Source organism: Cydia splendana, chromosome Z, assembly GCF_910591565.1.
Source record: "Cydia splendana chromosome Z, ilCydSple1.2, whole genome shotgun sequence".
NCBI classification, from domain to species: domain Eukaryota; kingdom Metazoa; phylum Arthropoda; class Insecta; order Lepidoptera; family Tortricidae; genus Cydia; species Cydia splendana.
The window spans coordinates 22,513,784-22,541,184 of NC_085987.1; the positions used below are offsets into that span (position 1 = coordinate 22,513,784).

Here is a 27,401-nt window from a genome sequence, read left to right on the forward strand (position 1 = left end):
GTAAAGTATTCTATATTCTACATAAAACACTGAAATTGCTGTTACCCTGTTTGATGAGTCAAGACTTCTGCAAATAGGAATAGGTGACCGGTCTCTAGGTTTAATAGTGGTCCAGTACCTAAGCTATTATATTACCTACATGTATTCGTTAGTATACGGTGGAGCTATAAGATCGAATTTCTAAATCCGTAGCCATATTGAGTGGGTTATCCGCAGATGGTCTAGAACGCAAAATGACTAGTGTGTTGTTTTGCCTAAATCGCAATTAGTCTACATCGCAAACGGTCTAGAACGCAAAATGCCCACTTTTTATATCACCACATTTTACATAGGTAGGTAGGTTCGTTAGGTATCTTCAAATGGGCGAAGGCCAAACAGCACAGAATAGGAGCCCCGCGGAAGCGGGGCTCCGTCGATATCGCTATAAAGTTGAGATAAAACGGAAAAAATAATGTGGGCATTTTGCGTTCTAGACCGTTTGCGATGTAGACTAATTGCGATTTAGGCAAAACAACACACTAGTCATTTTGCGTTCTAGACCATCTGCGGATAACCCAGAAGGAGTTGCATGAGCTAAGGGCGCACTTCAATACCAAATTATTCTATCTTTTATGATTTAGGAGTAAAGACTAACCCCCTTATTCATAAAACTTTACAGGGCTGCTTTAATTAAATTATGTTTTATCCCTTTCTTACAAATACCACAGAATAAATAATAGTACTAGGTACAGAAGACTCACTCTCTAACAAAACGCGTCTGTTATGATCAGCACAGATATGGCCGCTAGGTGGCGACAGCGCCACGCGCGGCTTATGGCTTTCCCCAAAATTGGGGCGGAACGGATGTACTTTTAGCTACCTGTAGCAAAGCGACGAAATCGCGGAGTGAGCCACGCCTGCAAATACATAAGTCAAAATAACCGATAAAGACAAACGTTTATTAGCTAATTGAGGTTTGTAGCGCGTTTATGAATAAGGGGGTAATGAAAATACCTTTGTGCCCTCGGGTTTTATAGCCCCACCTAAACTTACACTAAATAAAAATAAATTAATTTAATTTCTACAGAAGACTAGCCATTGTTTTATATTATTCAAACTTAACATCCAAGATAGTTTCCTGCTTACTCTTTTTTTCTTCTGGTTCTCGCTACAGCCCGATCTGGCTCTTTCTCTTTATCCACTGGTTCACGGTCGGTGTTGTAGTTTACTAAAGATCCTTTGCCATTCAATGGTCTGTTTGAAAGGTTATCTTCATCACTGCTACTAGTAGTGTCATCATCCGGATTACCGTGACTCTATAAAAAGTAAGTGTTTTGTGAAACATTCCATGCCATTGAGACGAGCCCAGACTGTGCATGTGTTATTTTAAACGTCAAACTTCTATGAAATTATGACTTGCACAGTCTGGGCCAACTGAATATCATATACCTATTTTTTTTTCGGGCAATAAGTGGTGTAAATATTTGAGAGAATCAGATAAAGTGGTTGTATAAATTGCGTTTTGTTAAAATAAATCAAACGCATTTATACTCAAAATTTAGGGGGGTGGGAGAGTGTCAAGAGAAATTTCATGAAATCTCACCAGGGGGGGGGGGGGGGTAATCCACAAAACCCCTCACGTAATTATTTATTGATAATAACGGTACATAGTCTATCATAACAGTTGCCGAATGTGATAGTGGACAACCATTAAAATACTTAGTTAAAATGATCCTTTTCTCACCTGCGGTGGAATAGATTTACAACAAGCTGGCTGATTTAGCCATTTTGGACAGGTAGGCATAGCAGCAACTCTTGCTTGCAGTTCTTCTTGTCTACCCTCTTTGAGCAGTGCCAGGTACTGCAGGAGTAATGTTGCCACTTCTGTAATTATAATAACATGTTCTTTTATTACAAATCCAAGTTTACAAGGGAAATATGATTAACAACAACTAGAGTCTGTTCAGAAAGAGAAGAGTCGTGGCATGTTTTAGGCCCCATACATTCCACAACTCTTCTCTTTCCGCACAGACTCTACCATGTATTCCCTTTTTTATCACCTGATAGGTGCACAATGATCAAAATTCACACAATCTATGTTACTATCACTATCAGTGAACAGTGATTTGATTGCTACCCTACGGAAATAATGTTTGTATGGAAATGCCAGTAAACTCACAATATCAAATGAGTTGTTCACAACATTGCTATTTAAATAGTATTGAAATACATTTGCCTACTACGAGTAAAAACATTTAAGATAATTAACATTGTCTTTTATTTTACCCCCAGTGAGATCCAAATTGCCGATCATTGGTTATTATATTTTGTTTATTTAACCCATTCAGGGCCAGCGACTCAGCGTATGGGTCATGCTCAAACAGTTCCGCAGGGCCAGTGACTCACATGTGAGTCCTGAATAAATTCTGATTTAAACTTAAACGAAACGTAATTTGATGTAATAACGTAAGTATCATATAAGCTAACAACCATTTCTATAAGGCATATTAGGATACAAAATTATAAACACGTTTTTTTTTAATGAAAACAGGGTCTCGAATATTCAAGTTTGATTTACTATCAGTGCAATATAGTAAATATACTGAAATTCTAGATACATAATGCGATGCAAGCAAACAGAAAGATCTATATTTAAAAAATACAAAAATATATATATTTCAGAAGTTATTGACAGGGCTCAAGGTATGGGTCACCGTGGCCTGGCGCTACTTGTAAAAACTACTAATGTTTCCGTAGCAGGCTAAAATAAACTTTATTGGCTGGTTTTAAAGCTTATTTCATGTTGAAGCTGTTTGATATTGTACCATTTTACAACTGATTACTGTTTGGATGATGGTAAGCAACAATTTGTAGGAACCAAGCCGTAGTATAATAATATTTTGTTTTGTATGAGGGGTAAGGCAACGAGGATTTTCTCCCACTGTACTTTTATGTCATAATATTTGGTGATTGTTGTATTGTATCTTAGGCAATTACCTACTAACAATGATGTTAATTTTTTTCGTTTCAATATAGAACAAGGCGGTTGAAACAGTCACCACTAACTAATATGTATTGTATTACAAATAGTTTGTGACAAATATTTACAAGTTTTTTCCAGCATCGTGGTTTCTACGGCAGATTAGAAAGTAAGTACTATAATACATTTTAAGTTGTCTATTGTTACTAATATAATGGCGTTTACCAAAACAAAGATACATGACCGACCAGGTGTAAGCTTATTGGACACACTTGGACAATAAACAAGGAATGCACCCGAGCGGCGGCGGCGGTATTATCTTTCATGTGGTATTTGTCACAAGAGTTCAAGATGTGATTCATCCCATCCCCCCTATTAGAGATGTATTTTGGAGTAACATGGAAAATATTATTAGTCACGATTTATTCGTTGGCGACTTTATACTCCTCCTGTGCTGTTTAGTGATTTCGTATTTTGTGACCATGGCTATGGATTACCGGAATTTGAACCCGCCTAACCTGACCGACTGTGCTATGAACTGGATCGGGATATCGGGAAACGGGTCTAATTTAACTTCCAAGATTTGCCCCAAAAAACAACAACAAAAAACACGGCAAGTTAAATAGAATCAGACCAAGCTAAGTTGGCAGCGATTTTGATAGCACAGGCTGAGTACCTAAGTGTAATTTAAATATCAAACTTATATGAAATTATGACGTTTAACTTAACACTTGCACAGGCTGGGCTATAAAAATTGCTGCCAACTTAGCTTGTTCAGACACTAAAAGCTTGTAGAAAGTAAAAATATTCACTCCTACAAACTGCAATAATTAGTTTCTTTTTTGATAGGCACAGAAAATCGGTGGTTAGTAAAAATGTTGCATAATGCTGTCCAACTGGCCGGCTTCATAAGCGGCGATTTATTTACCGTTCGCGCCAGGCTCGAGACCCATAAGCTGAGTCATACGTTTTAGCTAAAAACGGTTTGTATGGTGGCCTGGCGTATTGTGTACGCTCGGCGGTTCTTGGCCATGAATGGGTACATACTTTTCCTACTCTAGCATTGCAATCTGTCAGTTAAATTACTTGTATTGAAAAGTATTACTTTATGGTATGTGTAGAATGTAGGCATAAATAAATATTATAGGGACATTCTGTTCATAATCCTGTATCCTATTTTTTTTTATACAGGAGGCATAGGATGTGAATTCTACCACCAATTAAATTTAAAAAATATATTATGTTCTATCACTATAGTACAAAACATATTATATGCACCTGTACATGTCTAGGCATGATTCTAAATGTCCATGTGATCCAATCCGATTCATTAAAAATAAATAAGAACCACACTCAAGGCCTCTCATTATGTGTCGGTTGCATAAACTACTATTATGCACAGTTAATCAAGGAACAACGTGAGAACTTAGGAATTCATATCAAATTATAATTATAAATGACACTTGAAGAGTTATTTCCATATTCTCTGTAATATAAACTCTGTTCCATATATAGTGGAGTAAACGAAGCAAGATGTTGTATGGAGACCCATGCATTAATTCCTCAGTCGATGAAATTTTGCTTGGTTATTGTATAGTATGAGCCGAAACTAACATATGAAATATCCAAAAAAAAAAACACTCCTAAGTTAGGTTTTTATACGTAAAAATACAAATCTGTTTATATATTGAACCGAGTAATTCCTCCGTCCAAAATTATTTTACCAAATAAGTTATTTGTATCAGCATGTGATACTAGAAAAAAATCAAAAACTTTTGTCAAACATGAGAATATTTTTTTATGATAATTCCTTTTTTTGGTGCTCATTTTCATCGGAAAATTGCTCTGTCAATTTTTTCTTCTTATATGATCTTAGAATATAATTTAGCGTAGAGGGTAAGAAAATCCAAAAACAATGCATACCCAAATTTATGTATTTTAGAACTATTAAAAACTGAGAGTGGAAAATTTCTCAGCCTGATTTCTTTTTAAATATATACTGAGTAGTCACGTATGCACTTAAATCCAAAATATCCAAAAGAAATATCATCCAGGACACCGAAATTTTGGAAGCGAAGATAAATCCATCCCGCGGTTACGCAATAATGTACCGTCTTCCTTTAGCAGTTTAGTGCAGATTAGCGTCCTTGTGCTTCTAGTACGACCCGACCGCGTGACCCGCAGCCTGCACTTAATGGCTTCAAAGAGAATCAAATCATTACAATGCAACCTCAGAGTAATGATTCACTTTATCAAGAAATGTTGTTTAAAGACCCCTATTTATTTTAAAAGGCCTGTCCAACGACACCCTACACACATAGATATATAATGTTAATCCCTGATCTCACTATTATAAGGACCTAGATGTTAATGTTGCAATGTTTGTTCTTCCAATTTTGAATCTTAAATGTATATACCGCATAAGTGCTTTGGTGCTATACTGTTAACTTATGTGTAAGTTTTTAATAAATAAATAAATAAGGTTGAAACGATAAAAAAAAACTATGGGACGATAATCCTTCGCTACATTTTTTAAATTTGCCGCCTTTTTCTACTGACAAGATTTGCTTGACCAAGTATATTTTACAAAAAAAATATTGCAGCAGTGGCAACATTGTAGTAAGTTTTTTTGGTCTTGAATTACGTTTTTTAGTATAGAAAAGCAGCAAGCCGCCACCGCCGGGTAGTATAGGGCGAGGCGCGGCGCGCGCGCGGGCGGCGGCCGGTACCGCTCACGCACCCCGCTTGTACTCCGCTCCCTACACACTGTTCCCGTTATGTTTCGTTTTTAATGCGCTCTTTATTTTTTTGGATGTTTTTATAGATGAATGGAAAGAAAACTGTGAACTTAATTCAATAAATAAAATGGATAGAGAAATTTTCCACAGCGAGTAAAAAGGCAATTTCTGAAAATAGTATAGTTACATGGTAATTTTTTTGGATTTTCATTTTGTAGGTATAAAACGGCAATAAGCTGGCATTCCAGTGAAAAAATTAGACTGAGCAATTTTCCAGTCCAAGACACACCAAAAAATTATATTTTATTAATATTGGTATTTCTGCTGGGATAGTTTTTTGGATATTTCATATATTGTTGCAATACGTTACATGAATATGTCCGGTGAAGAAAGTTTGAACGGAGCATTTTTCTGTAAAAAGATATTAACGATTTGAGACTTTAGGTATTTACTTTAATTCTATTATTATTATTCTTTGGATATTTATACAATACTTATTATTTATTGATACTTTATCATACTGTAAAGTTTTTTCTGGCTGAGGAATTACTGCGGGGTCCACTACCTTTATTTACTACATTAATAGTATAAAGGTATTGTCTTGGGTCGTCCCATTCGTTTATCGTCAAGTTCTTAAATTAGTCCTATTCTGCTTCTGTCACTCATTCTACATTCATCGCAATCGTCGGTGGCTTTCAATGTAGAATGAGTGACGAAAGCAGAATAGGACTAATTTAAGAACTTGACGAAAAACGAATGGGACGACCCTTGGGTCTTGACAATACCAGTATAAAGTATATCCCAACACTATTGTTTTAAGAGTGTTGTGTTGTCTCAATTAAAATATTTTGCAGATTATATTTGATGACATTTTAAGAATAAAAATAAAAACAAGACATGATTGTAAATTACTATTATTATTTTTTGCATTTAATAGGTATGGGCTGTGTTACTTACTTGCATAAGTAACAAGTTCGTTTAGTCGAATAAGTCCAAGATAAGTAGGTATAGATTAATGAAACGTTATAAAATAAACTCAGTGCTAAATCAATACCTTTGGGTGAATTATCATGGCAGACAGTTTCAAACTCTTCGTCCATCAAGTCTTCCAACACTTCAGTCACATTTTCAATATCTACTATGTTTTCGACGCAGTATCGGGCGACGTAAACTGACATGAGTTGGGCAGTCTGAAATAGATGTCATGAATTAAATAAAAATAATTTTATTACAAATGTAATTTTCCAAAATATATGTTAATATCACGTAATCAATTAAGTAAAAAACCTTTTCACCACCCGGTGCACCCATGCCCTGTTCTACTGCCAACTGTAATGCTGTCCAATTGTTCAATACGAGATCTACAAGTGGTTTAAACTGGTCATACAACATATTAGAAAAATTCAATAAGATTCATATGATAAAATATATTTTATTAGAACTGTATTGTATAGTATCTAATCAAAATAATAATAGAAAGATAAGACATCAATAACATGAATTGAAAGTTGATCTGACACTGACAGTTGACTTGACAACAAGTTGTTTTTTTTTTAATTTAGAGCATTGGCAATGGGGTTGGCAACTGTCAAAGGTTTGCATAGATGGCGCCATCATATCTTACCCCTTTTTCTAGAGTTTGTGCGGAAAGAGAAGAGTCGTGGAATGTATGGGGCCCAATACATTCCACGACTCTTTTCTTTCCGCACAGACTCTATAGCCCCCTCCAGACTATGCGCGTGAATCGCGGGCGAAGCCGCGAACGCGAGTGTGGAGTCGATTTCGCAGGTCTGCGTTCAGGACTCCACACTCGCGTTCGCGGCTTTGCGCCGCGATTCGCGCACGAGTGTGGAGGAGGCTTATGAGATTTGGCTTAAAGAGCTGGCATCCAGGGTATTAAAAAAACAAAAATTTGTCACAATTCTAGGGATTGACAGAGCAAGCTGCGCCATCTGCTAAAAACTTCGACTGGCCAACCCCATTCGGCAATCAGCTAAAACTTATATCCACGGCTCAAACATAATGGCTCCTCTTCACGTTGGGCCAACGCCAACGCCAACGACGGACGCAGCCATGCGGTAGAATGAGATGGCAATATCACTTGATCCCTCTAACGCATAAATGCGTCCCTCGTTGGCGTTGGCGTTGGCCCAACGTGAAGAGGAGCCATAAAATGTGACGTTTTCAACTAAAAACTAAAGTAGTACTACTGAACTAAATATGAATCTAGTTCAATAGTACTACTTATGAAACTATCTACTACTTTATAGTTATGAAACTATCTTAAATTCAACGCTGAACACAGCCCTCCGCGCCTCATTTTCTGGAAACGTGCGCGGCGTGAAAAAGCGATTACGTAACATTAAATGTGTGTTCAGCGGTGAATAAAAAGTATAAATAATGGAGATATAGTTCTGCAAGTATGGAATGTTTTATTGAAAATATCCTCCTCTTTAATAATATTTATTTTCGTTTCTTAAATATGAATACTTTTTGAGATATTGGGGAAATAAAATATATCTACTTATTTCCTCCTTTTTTTTGCTTAAGTATAACTTTTGATAAGTTTTGTGTGCTAATACACGCTTCGAATACATTTTTCTAGGCATCATCTATGATCTTTTATACAAAGATGTGTTATACACGTTCCAAAATTGAAGCACTCACCTCGTGTCATGTGTACGAGTTTGTCTCAGTCTGCCTGACGCAAGCGCGAAGGTGTACACCGGTTAATACTTTTCCACAAATAACGTGTATTAAGCAACAAAATGCCGACCTGCGTTATGTTGAAATGCTCAAATTATCCGCGGAAGCGCAAAAAAATTGATGGCGTCACATATCATTGGTAAGTAAAAGCTGAAATAATACGTTTTTCTTCGGTTTAATCTTGAATTAAATAAACCCAGCCGCCATTTTCACCGGCTGACAGAAAGAGATAAGTTTATGTTCTTATCAGCGAGAATGACAAGGACGCACTAACTGCGTACATAGATTATCATAGCAGACGCGTCATGGTAAGTTGCATTCATTGTTTGGTGCTTGTCGTACAAATAAGAGAAATATAAATTTCAACTTTAATATTACAGTTTTTTACTTGAACGCATTATTTATTGTAAGTAATTAAGTACAACAATTGGCAAATTAAACATTATTATTCGCCATATTATTGTCCAGGTCGCGTCAATTAAATAAATAGGTATATTGCTGTTTATACAAAGATTACTACAAAATTAGTATTTATTGTCAGGCATTTCATTTTCTCACACAATAACAATTATTATAACATAAAATTGTTAGTAAAATAAAGGATTTTGTTGTTATTGAGTTTGCTTTTTGTCATAATGTTTCTTACTTTACTATTGAAGAAATTGATTTGACTAGTAGTAAACTTTAATTTAAAAATTCATTCTATATAATTTTATGTAAATTTGGGAAAAAAGGTGTTTGGGAACGTTTCATTACCATTAACCAATTAAACTTAATTGGGTATTTTATACCCCGCCTAAGTAACCCACAGTGTCTCGGGTAAAGAAAAAAGTCTCAATGTGTACAATTATTATTCTATTAAAAAAAACATACATAACAAAAGTAACAATGACAATTATAATTAGGGCGAGCGAAGCGAGCCCTATCACTATTCGACAATCTATGCATTCTTGTGGTACACTTTACGGAAAAACTATCGCACTGTTAGGTTTTAGATTTAACATAATAATTTATATTCATGTCTAGATGTGTTATCAAGCATAAAAATATCATTATATTAACATAAAAAATAAATAAAAGGGTAAATAATGTGTATTACTACTAACGCCATCTGTTGCACTAATGTTAGTTATTTATTTCTCTAACAGATGGCGTTAGTAGTGTCAAAGTTAAAGGTAAAATGCGCTGGGTTTTTTTGTTGTGGCTCAATATAATTGGGTATTTGACTATACTAGTCAAATGAGTTTCTTTTTTCGAACTGTCAAAACGATTTGCTACTATGGAATTTATATGAAACACTAGCATGTGACGTCAAAAGCAAATTACCTACTCTTTATAGTTGTTATCGGGTTTTAAAATAGAAATTGTGACTAAAAATAACTGCTATCTACGTTTCTCTATTAATCTTCTGGTGCTTTATTTCTTGCATGGTGTAAAATAATTTATAAGAACAGTCAAATACCCCATTTGTAGGTAATCATAATTAATTATGGGTGAAATTTAATACGTGACTATATATTTTTTTATTGAATCGATAATTGCTTTTACTACTATGGCGGTTAAAATCACACGTGATTGATTTCGAAATTGCGGCAGTAATGCAGTTGGCAGTAATATCGCAGTCGGCAGCAGTATTGCAGCGCGATATTACTGTCTTACTGTTTCAAATGCCAAAATCGATTTCGCTGCCAGGGTTTTTGACATTCGAGGCAATAATGTAGTCGGGAGTAATATTGCAGTCAGCAGCAGTATTCTAGCACGCAAATGTCGAAATCGATATCGCTGCCAGGATTTTTGATATTTGCGGTAGTAATGCAGTCGGCAGTAATATCGCTGTTGGCAGCAGTATTGCAGGGCTAAGTACTGCCTTACTGTTTCAAATGCCAAAATCAATGTCGCTGCCAGGGTTTTTGACATTTGCGGTAGTAATGCAGTCGGCAGTAATATCGCAGTCGGCAGCAGTATTGCAGCGCGATATTACTGCCTTACTGTTTCAAATGACAAAATCGATGTCACTGCCAGGGTTTATGACATTTGCGACAGTAATGTAGTCTGCAGTAATATTGCAGTCGGTAGCAGTATTGCAGCGCGCAAATGACAGGCGCTGCCAGGATTTTTATATTTGCGGTAGTAATGCAGTCGGCAGTAATATCGCTGTTGGCAGCAGTATTGTAGGGCGATAGTACTGCCTTACTGTTTCAAATGACAAAATCGATGTCACTGCCAGGGTTTATGACATTTGCGACAGTAATGTAGTCTGCAGTAATATTGCAATCGGCAGCAGTATTGCAGCGCGATATTACTGCCTGTTCGATGTACTCCTCAATTTAAGCTCTTGTGGTAAATAATGAGAACTTCAGGATAGTACTATCTTCTTGATTTATTAACTTAATAACTAGGTACAAGTATAACGTTTAGGTTTTTGGAAATCTATATGAAATATGTGTAGCCGCTTCGGCTGTAAGGTGCAGTCTAATGTAGGTACGCGGAACGGGGAGCCGTGACGTATGTGTGTGACGTCATGTGTCGTCAACCGGTCTTCGTACGAGTACTTATGTTGCGCCAACACTGCCTTATCGTTTCAAATGTCAAAATCGATGTCGCTTTCCACTCTGGACGACCGGCTAAAACAAGACAGAGGCAGATGGCCCTTTTTATCCACCCTTCTATCGGGTGGCAGAACTTCCCACTTCCTAGGAGCCGTGGGAATGTTTCTTCCCAACAGCTCTCCACAAGCTGCCCTGCATTGACTGATTCTACTGGTCCATCAGCAAGCGATGGGGTTGTCACATCGCTACGCCCATATTCATGTCTACCGGTCAAGAAGCTATAGGTGCTCTGGACATTTGTAAGGCTTGCTCGGAGTTTAAGCCAACACGTGAGGCCCTTTTGACATTTTAATGAGATGTAGTAGTAGTAGTACTAGTAGTAGTAAAACACTTTATTGTACAAAAAGAAACATAAGATAAGACATGAAAAAACACACAAAGTTTTATAGTACAAAGGCGAACGTATCCCTTTCAGGGATCTCTTCCAGTTAACCTTTGAGCAATTGAGGGAGAATTGGAGAACGGTAGACATAAAATCTGTATTAAACGATATAAAAATATGAGAAGTTTTGGATACATCAAGATATAGATTTGACGACCGGTCTGGCCTAGTGGGTAGTGACCCTGCCTATGAAGCCGATGGTCCCAGGTTCGAATCCTGGTAAGGGCATTTATTTGTATGATGATACAGATATTTGTTCCTGAGTCATGGTTATTTTCTATGTATTTAAGTATTTATATACATATTATATATATCGTTGTCTGAGTACCCACAACACAAGCCTTCTTGAGCTTACCGTGGGGCTTAGTCAATTTGTGTAAAAAACATGTCCTTATAATATTTATTTATTTATTTATAGATGGTTCCCTTGTAATAGATTAAACCTACGTAATGTTAAACACTCATGTATTGAAATGTAGGAAACAAGAATATATTCGCTTGAGGAATTTAATATAAGTACCTATTGATATAATATAATACAAAATGATATGGGGTATTAATTATTTATAGAAGCCCTTATATCATATCATATCATATCATTTTTAGAGTTCCGTACCTCAAAAGGAAAAAAAAGGTCCGTCCGTCTGTCTACTAAGACCTTTTATCTCGTCGGGAACGCGTGAATGTATCGAGTTAAAATTAAAAGAATAACTTAAAGCGTTAACAGACTATCGCACCGCACCGCGACCTTGGAGCGGTTCTAGGAATAGCTCGTACTGGCTTGGGCTTCCACATTATAGCACCGAACCGTCAAAACGGTGCGATCCTAGCTTACAGACTGCCGCACACGTGCGCCAGTGTTGCCAAGTGTCCCATGTTTCCGTGTTTTTCAATGATTTTTTGCAATGGAATCCTTTAAGATTGAATTTCAATTAATGTGGTTCCGCTTTTTTAGAGGTAGATGAAGGGCGTGAGGTAATATAATGCAGCTTTTTCCATGAAAATCTTAAAAAAAGTGTGTCTTTTTAAAGCACTGCTTCCGCATTTTTGTTATTTCATCGGCTGGCTACATTGCCGTCCACTGTCATAATTTGAAAATGACAGCTGTCAATCGGTGCGATGGAGCTTACACACTAGGGAAATTGGTACGGAGCGCACCAGTATTATTATTCCACTGTTATAATTTGAAAATGACAGCTGTCAAACGGTGCGATGCAGCTTACACACTAGGGAAATTGGTGCGGAGCGCACCAGTATTATTATTACCTGTCAGTTGGTGCGACGTGCATGCCCACCGCACCGCTATTAATAATAATTATGTGCGATGGAAGCTTACACACTATCGATAACGCGCAAGTGACAAACACTAGCCGTCTCTTTTTTACTTAGGTATTCTTTTAATTGTGCCGTCTCTTTTACGCATTTGCGTATGAAGTTGTAAACAAATTGTAACTAATGCTGCCGTGACGTTGGCAGCATTGGTTGGCATCATTTTTTTCGCTTGATATGTTAGTGTATGGCATATCTAGTATAAAAGATCATAGGGCATCATGACGAATCTAAAGGCCCCAGTACACAATGGGCCATTGCCGGCCACTCCGAGGGACGCATTTATGCGTTAGAGGGAGCAAGTGATATTGCTATCTCATTCTATCGCATGGCTGCGTCCCTTGGAGTGGCCGGCGATGGCCCATTGTGTACTGGGGCCTTAATGAGGTATCACGCGTATTTTTAGGAGTAGTATCTCTATTTTTCACCGTTTTCAGTTTCTCGAACAGACTATAAGGCCCCATTCGCACGACAGCTTAAAAAGCGTTGCGTTAAAACCCGACGTTGGCGCTTTTTTACCGTTTCCAATATTTGTGTTCATATGAACGCTTAAAAATCACTTGTGAGTCGTACTGCCACGTACGCATCTCAGAAAAGCCATACTTTTTTGCTATTACTACTAATATAGCTTGAATATTTCAGGAATTTGTAAGCATAAGTTGACATTTTTAAGGTGAAACTAATAATAATCTTGACGATTGACACCAAAAATTGACACTTGACAGCCAACTGACAGCAGCGCCGGCGCTTTTTCAACGCTTGTGAGAACAGATACACGGATTTCCGTATGGTCTATTCAGTTTGACGCCAACGCTCAACGCCGAAAATCGAACAGTGCTCGATAAAAAAGCGCCGCGCTTAAAAACCGCCTTCGTGTGAATACATACATGGTTATCCATTTGTGTCATTCAAACGCTTTTTTAACGCGCGTTGAAAAAGCTGCCGTGCGAACGGGGCCTTATGGAAATAGCGCCTTATTGACAACCGACAAAAAGTACCCTTTTTGCTTGCAAATGATACAAATCGAACAATGTTGGTTGTTATTGTTGTCTCGAATTGCCAAAAAAGGCGGTTAAAAATGTTTGATAGTTTTGCAAATGAAGACTTAATGAACTAAGTATTTAAAAAAAAACATATCTGTCACTCGCATTTGCACACTCGCAGCAGTCTAAACTATATTATAATAAATTGTACGTAAATCCATGGTATAATATACTCCGCCTGGTACTCTATTCCGAGATTCGCGTATGACCTAACTGACACGGGCCTACGTCATCATGCTGTTTACAGGTTCTCAAACTTTAAAATGTGGGAGAATTTTAACCAACGGTGAAAATTATTTTAACGGCATTAATTTTAAGTTATTCATGTAGAAACATAGTAAAATAAAAGAAATCTAATGTATTAAATTAAACTTTATTTATCTATACAATACAAACGTTTGAAAAACTAATTCACAGTTATACATTAATTACCAAGCTTACGACGTGAAAAGTTTGGAAAACACTGCGACTGCTGACACTGAGCGAGAAGGAAATAACAATTAACACGCGTTCGACAAGGATGACGGTCAGGGCATGAAGTTATCTAGATCCGAATTGTCAAACGTGACAGCGCAATCCTGTGTTGCCAGTAATGTAAACAGAATTACCCGAACGTGTGAAATTTCTTTCGTGAATCGGAAGATATTGCTAACGAATAATTAAAAATGACGTGTTATTGTAAAATTTAAGATAAAATACATATAAATGAAAATTATAATATTATAAAGAAATATTTTAACTTATTAACCATAGGTATAATGTACATGTTACATGGGTAACATGTTATGTTGAAATAAAGTGGCAATGTTATTGTGACGTAGGCCCGTGTCACTCTGGGAATAGAAGACCATGTTTTATTAGATCATGCGTAAATCTATCTGTAAATTTCCTTTCCTTTTCGTTCTTGGTGGTGACGTGGCCCCGTGGCCCTTTCGGCCACGACACCAATATTTTCACAAAAAAAAGGCAGTCGCTGGTCACTATTGCGACCAAACCGTGTAATTTTATGGTGCCGCGGCCCTTTCGGCCACGACACCAATCTCTTCATACGAGCTTCATACCATCTTCATACCAAAAGCAGTCGCTGGTCACTGTGTCGACCAAACTGTGTATCCACTTAAAAAAAAAAAAAAAAAGGCAGCGGTCTGTCAGCCAGCAGCCAGCCTCCTGTCAGCTCAGTCAGCTTCTGCAAAACCATCATATCATGTGCTTGTTATAAAATACATACGGATGATTTTTTTACGATTTATCTTATAATGAAGATGAGTTTTGGTTGCTAAAAAATCATTATAATTAGTCTTTGTCAGTGATTTCTAATCATTTCAATGCCATTATCCGTACGCCAACGAACTATTCTTAATAAAAATGGCGCTAAAAGAACCACTAGTTTTAAAGGAAAGAGATCGTCAAAAGTCAGTGAGGGGTATGTTTTCAACTTATAATTGCATTATTGTGTTTGGCGGCAATATAATTATACCATAATCAGCCTCAAGTACACATAGCTGGAAGTAGCTGCTCAAGATCGTGACAAATGGAGGATTCTGCGAGCCCTATGCCCCATTAGGGATAATGAGGGATAACAGGAATGCATCATCATCATCATCATCATCGTAATCAGTGTTACTAATGTTACAATAAGTATATTAGGCTGAACTTGTTTGCCGGACAGGCTCTACCAGGAAACAACTAGAAAAATCTTACAACTCAAATGGATGGCAGCCCTTGCCCCGTGTGGCCAAATATATTGCTACCTCCCTTTTAGTATCAAAACCTTAGATACAATAGTGTGTGGCAATGTATAGGAACCGTGTGCATGAAACTGTCTATCACATTGTTACATAAACTTGATGTTAACACTCCAAGCCCAGTGTACCCCATTGTGTTTCTAAGTTTGGTTTTTGTTTATGGTTTTACAGAGATGTACTAGTTGTAAATGCTCCCTCAGATCTAAGAAGTATTGCATATCCTGGAGGTGCTGTGGTTTTAGTATTGTTACTCTCAGCTCGTTTACTCTCATCATATTATGGCCATATAGCGGACTGTGATGAAACATACAATTATTGGGAACCTTTGCATTATCTTGGTAAGTGATATTATATTTTGTGTATTATATTAAAATTAAAACTGTATCAAATTCATTAATTATTTTTATTTGAGTAACATTTAGCAAACTTATTGTTTTTACCCTAACATTGGCCACATAAACTCCATTATCAATGTTGCATAATATCATTGAAAATCAGGGTTGGCACAGCATGTTGTATGTACTAAAGAGGAATATGTTTTAAACTTGTTTTTAATGAGCTGCAATATTGATAACGGGGTTTGTTTATTGTGCAAAGATAGATGTGTAATTATGCGTTATTGTTTTTACAGTTTATGGAAATGGATTACAGACGTGGGAATACAGTCCAGCCTTTGCTATCAGATCATATATGCCATTGTGGTTATTTGCCATACCTGCAAAAATACTAGCTGTATTTATGAGTCCTGTAAAAATATTTTATGTGTTACGAGCAGTACTTGCTAGCTTCAGTGCCATTGCAGAGCTGATGTTTTACAAGTGGGTACCGGTAATCTTCATACTATCCTATTTATCGTTTCTATATAAGTAGTACTGAGCGAAAGACAGATACTGTTAGTGTGACTTATGAACCTGTTGTACCAGCGGCACTGGTTACCTGGAAGAGATATACAAATACACTACAACAACTACAACTACATATTTATATTGTATAATGTATATTGTCAGTGTTGCCAACTCGGATTTTGAAAAAATGCTAGACTATTGTCTCGAATATGCCAAAATATGCTAAAGTTTTTAGAAATCTGCTAAAAGTCACCTGAAATTAGGCACTTCAATTAAGGCAGTAAAACACACCATACTTTGTCAGTAGAAAAAGGCGCAAATTCAAATTTTCTATGGAACAATAACCCTTTGAGCCTACTTTTTTTTAAATTTACCACTTCTTCTAAGAACGGAAATGGCTTGACAGACTATAGTTACGACTGTTACGAGTCTGCCGTTGATTGGTAATTTATTAATGACCAAGTGAGCATAAAACGCGAGCAAAGCTTCTCCGTTCCGCAAGTAACTAAGTGTTATTTGACAAAGAACCCTATTTGTACAATTTAAGATGACATAGGTTCAGTTCAGAGTACAGTAAAATCTTCAACTCTGTTTTGCAAGAAATACAAAACTTTTTTTTATGTTATTTTTTACGATATTCTCTATATTATAAGGGACTCAAAAGCGCTGGTGGCCTAGCGGTAAGAGCGTGCGACTTTCAATCCGGAGGTCGCGGGTTCAAACCCCGGCTCGTACCAATGAGTTTTTCGGAACTTATGTACGAAATATCATTTGATATTTGTCAGTCGCTTTTCGGTGAAGGAAAACATCGTGAGGAAACTGGACTAATCCCAATAAGGCATAGTTTCCCCTCTGGGTTGGAAGGTCAGATGACAGTCGCTTTCGTAAAAACTAGTGCCTACGTCAAATCATGGGATTAGTTGTCAAGCGGACCCCAGGAAGCGGAGCCGTGGCAAAAATGTCGGGATAACGCGAGGAAGAAGATAAGGGACTCAAAACACTATTTAAATAAAATGCCTGAACAGACTATGGTGTGATATGTTGCAGAGCGATATGCCACGAGTACGGTGTGCACGTGGGGCGGGTGTGGCTGGGCCTCACGCTGCCGGCGGCGGGCTGCTTCGCCAGCTGCGCCGCCATGCTGCCGTCGGCGTGGAGCTCCGCGCTCACGGCGGCCGCGCTCGCGTGCTGGTGGCGGCGGCGGTACCCTGCCGCGGTCATGTTCACGGCTGCCACTTCCTTACTAAGTGAGTGCTACTGACTTGAATAAAAGTCGATAGGTATAATACTAAGGTCCACTTGCACCATCCCACTAACCCGGGGTTAAGCGGACCATGGGAACTTCAGGTTTAACCGGTTAACCCCAGGTTAGTGGAATAGTGCAAGTAAGCCTAAGTCGCTGGTCGCACTCCTCACATGGCTTCATCCTATACTTCTTTTATATTAGAAAGAACTATGCAGTACTATGCGTGAAGTTCGGGTACTATACTATAAGTAAAATTTTGAAACAAATTGGGAGAATTTATCATGCTACTTTAGATTATACGAGTATCGTTATTATACCGCGTACTTAGTAGGTACAATAAATATCCTCATGCTTACTTCTGAGAGTTCTTTCAAATGCTAAAGGTGGTTTTTGTAATGCAATGCGAATTACAGTATGCGTTCCTGACCGCACGCTAACGTCTGCGCTGTTATCACTATAACTATAACGTGTTCTGTACTGCTAGAGTCTGTGCGGAAAGAGAAGAGTCGTGGAATGTATAGGGCCCAATACATTCCACGACTCTTCTCTTTCCGAACAGAGAGTCTGTTCTAGAACTAGAACGACGGATCTAATTATTAGGCTTGGATTGGAAAAAAAAGACTGTACTGTAGCTGATTGGGCCCAATAATCAGAAAGTGCGAAATTGCTTCTCGTTAACGAATCAGTCTGCGTCTTTATAGCATGGTTGTCCGGCATTTATGTGTAATTGCATAAATTGTAATTAAAAAGGCCACTTTGCTATTTAGTTTTGGGACTTTTAATGTATTCTATAAGAGTTCCAAACACGATTGGATTTGTACTTGTACAAGTACGCCGGGACTTACGAGGCTATAACGTATGAGGAATTAAATTTGGACCAAGTTCAATGTCAAATTAAATTAAAATAAAACATCGTTGTTTTTATAAGTATATTTATAAATTCATATTTTTTAACCCACGACGCAAAAAGAGGGGTGTTACCTGTTGGTATGTTTGACGCCAATGTTTGTCTGTAGATCTCTAACGGATTTTTACGTGTAAGCGAATTTTCTTGCGGTGGTTCTTAGCTATGTTTCATAGTACCTAATCGATCCAGCAGTTTGAAGAGTATTTGCTCTTTTCCAAAATGATGTAAAGCATAGGTATTTGGCATACATAGATTTTGATGGCATTGTAGGTATGCCGTAGGGGGTTTTAAAGTTTTTTAATGTAATATTTATAAATAACATCGAAATGCAAAAACAATGTTTACTGCAATGCGAGATGCTTATGCTTACGGCAGTCTTATGGTACTTTTTCTATCGTTGTCGTAAACATAGATAATACCTACATGGCATTTTATTTTATCTTACTTAGGATTGTATTTAGGAAACTTCGTATTATGTTCGACATGTTTCACGTTCTCGTCCGTTGGACTTGTGTTCTCAAAATAGTAGTTTACATGCCACGAATTCTCATGAAATGTCAATATGATTCGTCAGCGTCACCCATAAATCCCATAATGCAAGAACCGTCGTTCTTTGCGTGTTTTTGACCAACTTTCGTAGCTGCATTTTCTGAGCTATTTTACTATTTTCGGAGACGGTGGGCTTAACTTTTTTTAAATGTATTTCGATGCCCATGTCTTTAAGATATTTTTTTACGAGATTTGCCGTCACGTTAGGATATCTTCCTAAGCTAGAATTTGTGCGGAAAGAGAAGAGTCGTAGAAAGGATTGAATCCCATAGTTTTCACGACTCTCCTCTTTCCGCACAAACTATTTATAAAATTTTGAGAATCGGCCGGCCTTTTTTTTCTTTTATCGTGCTCTCTCAGAAAACTGGCTAAAGCTGGAATCTACCTGTTCTATGAACCAGGATTTTCTAGCATTCGTTTTTTAGGGTTTCGTAGTCACCTAATAGAAACGAAGAGAGAACTAGAGAAGAAAGTTTTATTTTTATTTTTTTTTCTTTGTTCCAATAGTGTGCGGTATCGTTGGATAGATCTTTCAAAACGAATAAGGGTCTCCTAAAACCATTTTTGATATATGTAGTTAATATTTTCGGAATTATGCGCTGCGAAAGGAAAAAAATATGTGTCCCCCCCTCCTCTAACTTTTGAACCACGGGTCCAAAAAATATGAAAGTAAGCGTGAAACAAGAGCTTAATAAATACTTTCAATGAAAACTATAGCAAACATATCGGTCTAGACGTTTTTGAGTTATTGCAAAAAATCTTCTTTTCTTAGTAAAAGGACGTAAGTACAAAGCGCTGCAAAGATACTCCCTTATGATACTTACTAATTGGCCCCCGTTTGGCCTATTTTGACAGATTGGTAACTACGAAACCCTACACTGAGCATGGCCCGACATGCTCTTGGCCGATTATTTTACAAGAAAATATTATAAACAGAGCTTTGGCTCTCACCCAATGCACTATACTCGGTTTCGGACGTAGGGAATGTGTAGGTACTGTAGAAATTACATATCTACAGTTTCGCGACGTCAATCGTCTCGATTTACGATAACTTACCATGTTGATTGACGTATATATACCTATAGACGGTAAATGAACTAAATATATTTTACCATTATAATGCTAAAATAATACTCAAAACTTTGTCTAAATTTTAATCCGCATACGTTATGGAGGATGATGCCTCATCCTTAGGTACCTATTTTATTTGCTGTGACCTGATTTTGTCTACGCTTCTCTTAATGTACGGATGTGATGGTCGTTCTTGTCTACGTGATAGCGTGATAAAACGGTATCCGTCACTTTCAATCGCGCTCTGTTAAAAAGTGACAGATAAGACCGTATCGTTAAATAAGGGGACAACTTCATTTAGCCGTTTTTTTTTTGTTATTATATTTTTATTTCAGAATTACACAGGTGTTTAATTAGTGCTTTAATAAGGTACATATTTCGTCCTGGGACCTCGACGTAAAGCATATGGTTTGGACAAAATTTACCCAATCCTCTCGAGTAACAATTACGACTGCTGACAAATACTACAAGAAAATTTGCGGTTTGCGAACAAGACAATATCACACAAAAAAAATCGTACTATGTAAACAGCAATTACACATGATTCGTATAGCGAAACATCTGGACATAATCTAAGCATTTCTTTTCGTTCAAAAAAAGTTTAGGATCTGTGTATGGTGGCCTTTTAGAGAATATGGCATGTTACTTACGACAACTCTGACTTTGACATCTAATATAACTATCACGGAGCGTTTCTATCGACCCGCTCTAGCGATGAATCAACGCCATGAATGTCCGTTAGGCTTTGGTTTTTAGCTTATTCTTCTAGCTGTCTTCGTCATTTCGCTTGCATCAGAAATTGAAGGGATTCCAAAACGTGGGGTGAAAAATCGTTTTTATATAAAAATAAAAATTCACCACATTTATTCCGCAGCTGCTCAATTGAGCAATCATGAAGAGGACACTTAGATAATATGTTTTGGCAGCCTATTAACCTTTTGTTACTTTAAATCGTACCAACGAGTCGGTGAAATAGTCTCAAATTCAGCTCGATAGGCTTGTCCGGACTATATTTGCTATACGGTATTAAAATCATCATAAAGTCCCTAAAATAAAAAAATATGTCAAACCCTCTTAAATCAGATATAGCTTAAAAATACCCCCAGATCAAACTCTTAGAACATAGTTATACAAAATAATACACATGCCAACACAAAGAGAATTAAATCACTACGTTTTAAGAGTCGGCACTCTCGAACAAGCCTTGAACCGAACTATCAACGTACATTGCGCCAACACACCAAATACATGTCAATACACAAAAAAAACAACGTTAGGGCTCGACACTACCAGTACCTACTGTTTATCGATATCGATAAATGTGCGATACGTGCTGCTGTATTTACTATACTACTGTAACAGTACATGTTGAGAATCACGTGGATTAATAAAAAAAATAATATAAACAATTTTATTTTACATGATAAAAATAACATAGTTTATTATTCAAGTAGGCATATTACAATATGCACTTATGAATTCGCGCGCATTCTTTTTTAATCTGTTTCCCTTTTTATTGAATGCACTGGATGGAGAATGATTTCCACAAATGAACTTGTTTCCATTCAGCTTTTGAGTAGGCAAATACGCCAAATCCTCCTACGCTACGCTAAGCCCATAATCGACATCTGAAATAAAGATATTATCGATAAATTGGTCGTACACTATTCGTGTCTTAGGTTACTTAGTTTTTTTACTTAAAAATACTTTATTCACAGAATATTTTCGTTTTAATCATGGTTTGTACACGACTAAAACTAATTCAAACTCATTACATTAGTAACTGTTAACGACTCAAAGTAAAAAATGAAAATATACAAACATCAGTTTACCGACCTGTTCGGATCAAGTGGAAATCTGGCCAAAAATACGTCAGTAGTTAGTCTTCCAATCTTCTTACACGCCCACACAAACTTTACATTTCCTTAAAGATTTGGCCCCCATTTAAATAACAGCTAATAGTCCGTAGCGCTCACGACAAAAAAGTGTGATATACGGCAAATGATAATGATGAAATTTCCTTTTGCAGAGTTGCTCCTTTTGACTCACAGAGTGATTTGGGAAGGGGAGCCAACCGGATTTTTGGTGCAAAATTTTGACTTAAGGTAAAATTGTTTGGCTATGTGCGCAAGTTTGGTATCATTTTCGGGTAAATCAAGGATGCTAAATTCATTTCTGATATTTAATTTATACGGTTTCACATAAATAATTAGAAAAAAAAATGCAAAATAAAACATTTCTATTTTTATTTTTTTCCTTATAAATGCCAAAATTATTCTTATTTTTATATATACACAAAAAAATAAAAATTTCATGAAAAAGCCCTACTATTCCTCGTTATAAAAAGTATACACATTGCATATTTATGTCTAAAAGTATAGAGAAAAAAAAATCAAATGTAGGCCTACTTTCGACCACCAGCTCAATGAATAGTATACAAAGATATGAGTTACAGCTATGAGAATTAAGGCGTTTGAAGATGATGAGATACCCTTTAGCATAGTGAGTCCTTAGAACCCTTAGATCATTTTAGGAACGGGAGCCACCTTGATTTTTGGTGCGGTGTGGTTGAAAGGGTGGGGATGATTTGTCCCATACAATCATAAATTTATGAAAGCACCGGTTTAGGTTTCTACATTAACTTTGGTGTCATTATCGAGTAAATTAAAAGAAAAAAAAGAGAAATGGACTTATAGTTACATTATTTCGTATTTTAAAGATTTTACTGCCTATATATTTGTAAACACTCTTTAACATTGCTTATGCTCGATGCACAACGTAATCCGATTTAAGGGACGTAGCTATACGGGGGAAAATAATTTAAATATTAGTCAATATTTACATTATTAATTTGTATTTTGAATATTTAATTACCTAAATGATATTTTCTGTCTTTTGATTTACTCGAAAATGTCACCAAACTTATTGCAGAAACCTAAACAGGTGCTTGCATAAATTTATGATTGTATGGCACAAATCACCCCACCTTTCATCCCGACCGTATCAAAAATCAAGGTGGATCTCCTTCCTAAAATGATGTAAGGGTTCTAAGGACTCACTATGTATAATAAAATGGGATCTCATCATCATCAAGCGCCGTAAATTGCTTAGCTGTAGCTCACATCGTTGTATCTTGTTCAATGAGTAGTCGAAAGTAGGCCTACATTTTTTTTTGTTCACATTAATGTAAAATAAATATGCCATATGTATACTTTTATAACGAGAAATAGTAGGGCTATTTCATGAAATTTTTATTTTTTGTGTGCATATTAAAATAAGAAAAATATAGGCTTTTATTCGGAAAAAAGTAAAATATACATTTTTTATTTTTATAAAATATTTATATAAAACCGTATAAATTAAATATCAGAAACAAATTTAGCATCCTTGAGTTACCTACACGAAAATGATACCAAACTTGACCACGTAGCAAAACTTTATTTTTTACAAATTTCGGGGGGCACCCCCCGTTAAGTCAAAATTTTGCATCAAAAATTCGATTGGCTCCCCTTCGTAAATCAATCTGTGAGTCAAAAGGAGCAACTCTGCAAAAGGAAATTCCATCATCATCATTTGTCGTATAATTAAGTGAACACCAGGGACTATAAAGTTATTTTGTCTAAATAACAATAAAAAATAAACACGTATTACAGCGTTCACGACAATTTAAAATGACGTTATTGACGTTTTACTACCGATCATACCAACCTAAAGAAAAGTAAGTATAATACGTCTATGTTGAAAGCAAGTATGGTATGTGCTACCAAAATGCAACAGCAGTCATTTTAATTCGATATGATTATTTCTATGCCCCAATGTTGGTAACAAGTACGTTCCTAATTTATCATAGTATGGGCTGTCGATGGGCTGTGCCAACAGTTAGACCAGGTTTTATCTGTCCCTATACTTAACGAGACGGTCTTTATTTTGTCACGTGGATAAAGGCATCCATAATAGGCCTGCTGAATTACGAGTTATTACTGATAAAGATCGTATACGTAGCCTTATACCTACTGATATAATATCTATAGTAATATTTATACAAGATCCTCAGGTAAAAATGTAATGTTCGATTTAGAATAAGTATGTACCTACTTACAATTTACATGGAACGTTAATTTTATTTGTATTTAAAACCATCACTACAACGTCTACAACTTTTTATTCTGTACGATCAGTATCAAAAATAGTGTAGGTATGTTACCATTAAGGTGTTTAGGTCTACTTATTCATCGTAAATCTTTTCAACAGGTTGGCCCTTTACAGCTTTAATTGGATTGCCGATTGCCATAGATATGATTTTCATGAAACAACAATATGTAACCTTCTTCAAGTGGTCGGTCATATCGCTCGTCACAATTTTGTTACCTATGATAATAGTGGACTCTTGGCATTACGGGCGGCTAGTTATAGCGCCGTGGAATATAGTAGCTTACAATATATTTACCGAACATGGACCAGATTTATATGGAGTCGAGCCTTGGACCTACTATTTTGTTAACGGATTTCTTAATTTCAATGTTGTATGGGTGAGTAAATTGTTTAAAAATGTTACACTTAATACAAACTAAGATATAATATTATATAACAAATTGTATTGCAAGGGAGAAAAATGCGTTAGTTAGCTGCATGCTTTTGGCCGTACAATAATAGCCCCCGGTTAAGGTTGCCTATTGTGATGGACGGGTAACTGCGGAACCCTATACCTACTGAGCATGGCCCATCATATATGCTCTTGGCCGGTTTGTTTTTTAATATTGTAGCGATTATTCAACTACAATTACGCGAGTAACCCGTTAAATATTATTTTAATATGTACCTGAATGTTTAAACATATGTACAGTAATTTTAATACCTACCTTGGAGTCGTACGGAAGTTTTATGGATTTAGGCTTGTTTAAGATAGCGCATGTTGTTGATCAGTGATCACTTGTATATTAGAAAGGATTATGAGTGAACAATTCTATGACTTTTCTCTTTCCGCACAGACTATCTCGGGGCCAATCAGAATCTTGTCAGGCTTTAGTTGTATTTTGAGTATGTTGGTTCAAATATTAGCTTTGTTTAATATTCCAGATACTAAAATTACAGTTCTAATAGCCACTTTGCTACACAATGTGCCCAATCCAACTGTCATTTTGTCGAAAATCAGGTAGATCGAGCAATCGAACTGTCAGTTTAGTGTTTGGGATATAAAAGCGAGAGTTTAGTCCTAGTCATTTTCGAGTCCATTCCTAATAATTTTGAATAATGATTTCAGATACTAGCTTTATCGAGTCCTCTGCTGTTGTTGGCGTGCACCGCAATCTCGGCTCGCTCGACTGCCCGGGCCCCGTTCTGCTCCCCTTACTGGCTGGGGCTGATGCCGCTCGCGCTGTGGCTGATAGTATTCATGCTACAGCCACATAAAGAGGAAAGGTTGGTAATTCCATTAGGAAAACATTTTATTTAGGTTTGGTTTGTTTAACACATTTACCACTAACCTACGGTCTTAGCGCTATATATGTATATGTATAACATAGGCTTTCCGGTATGGTATGTTGGCATAAGTTCAAATCTGGGCATGTACTGGGGGCTGGCCATAAATTACGTCATCGTTTTTTGACGTTTTTTGACCCCCCCCTCCCCCCCCTAAAATCATGCTTCGAATGACCCCGTTTCCTCCTACGTCATGCTACCATCATCCGATGTCCAGACCCCCCCCCCCCCTAATTTGAAATGACGTAATCTATGAATAGCCCCTAGCGCAGTGGTGGGCAAAGTACGGCCCGCGGGCCATCTGCGGCCCGCGAATGGATTTTATCCGGCCCGCCGCCGGTCCTATGAAATAATTAGTATATGGCAATTGGCATTGGCCCACGATTATCGCAAATCAAAATAAATTTTGGCTACAATTCTGGCCCTCCACTTAAATTTCCTAATCTTTCTGGCCCCCCATGAAGAAAGTTTGCCCACCACTGCCCTAGCGGATAATTCAGTGATCTACTTATTTATAACACGTTTGAAAGCCACAGATTGTAAAGTAAAGATTTCATTTTCAAACCAGAGGCTAACGAAGACGAACAATCGATCCATCTTGGTTTTATTATTCGCAAGTTAAGCTTTTGAGAAATAAGAAATTCAATATTTAAAACCTACATTAATGGGTGTTTGTGAAGTCCGCAATCCGCATGGTGCTAACGTGGCTGCCTACGTTGCCACGTGCATTAGGATGTAGTACCTATATATGGTCGTGTCGTGATACTCGTGATGATGATAACAATAATTGATTACAATTGTCAGTATGATAGATTTTTTTTGCCGCTACTGTATATAAATAAAAATAAAGTTGGGCTAATTTATTATTGTATAAACGTGTTTCATTATTTACTTTCAGATTTTTGTACCCAGTTTACAACATGATCGTGCTGGCCGGAGCTATCGGTGTGGATTGTTTGCAAAAGATGACATTTGCGGTAGGCACTGAACTGTTCAGATGGCGGAGAATGAGGGAAAAACGTCACTACCTCGTGTACACCGGTGCGCTCATGGCAATATCTGTTTCCGTAGCCGGGATTGTCAGTGAGTCATTTTTCTTTGTTTTTTGTACAAGAAAGTTAATAAGTTCGGTTTTACGAGTACCTACTCACAATATGGAAATTGACTGTAATTTAATTACTAACAATAGAAAATACATTAACAATATTGAATAAGTAGTACTAATGCAAAAATGGTAGTGAATGAATGAATGAGTAAATGTGATTTACAGTACATATAGTGCTACTTTACCGCCGTAGGGCGGGATTAAGGACAATACGAGGGGCGTCTGAAAAGTTCTAAGCCTAAGATAGAAAAAAACAATTGAAAAAAAAAATACTATTTTTATTTTTTAATATAATCTCCCTCTAATTCAATGCACTTATTACATTTTTTATACAGTGCTTTTAGACCGTTAAAAAAATAATTTTCATTTTGGCTATCAAAATGCTCCTGTACAGCTGCCTTCATTTCTTCATTACTTCCGAATCGCTTTCCCCTTAAATCTTTCTTCAAATTACTGAATAGAAAATAATCGCCAGGGGCCAGATCTGGACTGTAGGGTGGGTGGTCAATTTCTTCGAAGCCGGTTTCCTTCAGAGCAAGCTTGGCAATACGAGCGGTGTGAACGGGTGCGTTGTCTTGCAAAAACAAAATGCCTTTGCTTAGTTTGCCCCTTCGTTTCTCGACTATGGCTTGTCGCACCTTTTTTAATAGCTCGGCATAATAAACTGCATTTATTGTAGAGCCTTTTGC

General features: G+C 36.9%; 2 protein-coding genes across 3 annotated transcripts in view; one reads left to right on the forward strand and one right to left on the reverse strand.

Moving 5' to 3' along the window:
- Positions 1-1,100: 1,100 nt before the first annotated feature.
- LOC134804896 (pre-rRNA-processing protein TSR2 homolog) lies at positions 1,101-7,133 on the reverse strand. Its single transcript, XM_063778209.1, has 4 exons — positions 6,985-7,133; positions 6,752-6,887; positions 1,724-1,863; positions 1,101-1,295 (listed from the first exon to the last, which is right to left on the reverse strand). The coding sequence occupies exons 1-4, from the start codon at positions 7,087-7,089 to the stop codon at positions 1,122-1,124; spliced, it is 555 nt and encodes a 184-aa protein (XP_063634279.1). The 5' UTR covers positions 7,090-7,133; the 3' UTR covers positions 1,101-1,121.
- A 7,799-nt stretch (positions 7,134-14,932) lies between these two features.
- Positions 14,933-27,401, forward strand: part of LOC134804957 (alpha-1,2-mannosyltransferase ALG9) — a 38,404-nt gene continuing 25,935 nt past the window's right edge. For both annotated transcript variants that reach the window (XR_010146214.1, XM_063778251.1), the window contains exons 1-7: positions 14,933-15,189; positions 15,683-15,849; positions 16,143-16,329; positions 17,404-17,603; positions 24,381-24,658; positions 25,390-25,547; positions 26,506-26,690. Coding sequence is in view for 1 of the 2 variants with exons in the window: in XM_063778251.1 (XP_063634321.1) it covers positions 15,092-15,189; positions 15,683-15,849; positions 16,143-16,329; positions 17,404-17,603; positions 24,381-24,658; positions 25,390-25,547; positions 26,506-26,690 (1,273 nt within the window). In the remaining variant the exon portion in view is untranslated. The remainder of the gene's footprint in view (positions 15,190-15,682; positions 15,850-16,142; positions 16,330-17,403; positions 17,604-24,380; positions 24,659-25,389; positions 25,548-26,505; positions 26,691-27,401) is intronic.

What these genes read in the sequence shown, in the direction of transcription:
- LOC134804896 (XM_063778209.1), bottom strand. Translation starts at nt 7,089, where the DNA reads ATGTTGTATGACCAGTTTAAACCACTTGTAGATCTCGTATTGAACAAT. An exon ending in GTGCACCGGGTGGTGAAAAG is followed by an intron (nt 6,888 to 6,984) that starts GTTTTTTACTTA and finishes CATCTATTTCAG; the next exon opens with ACTGCCCAACTCATGTCAGT. An exon ending in GTAAATCTATTCCACCGCAG is followed by an intron (nt 1,296 to 1,723) that starts GTGAGAAAAGGA and finishes TACTTTTTATAG; the next exon opens with AGTCACGGTAATCCGGATGA.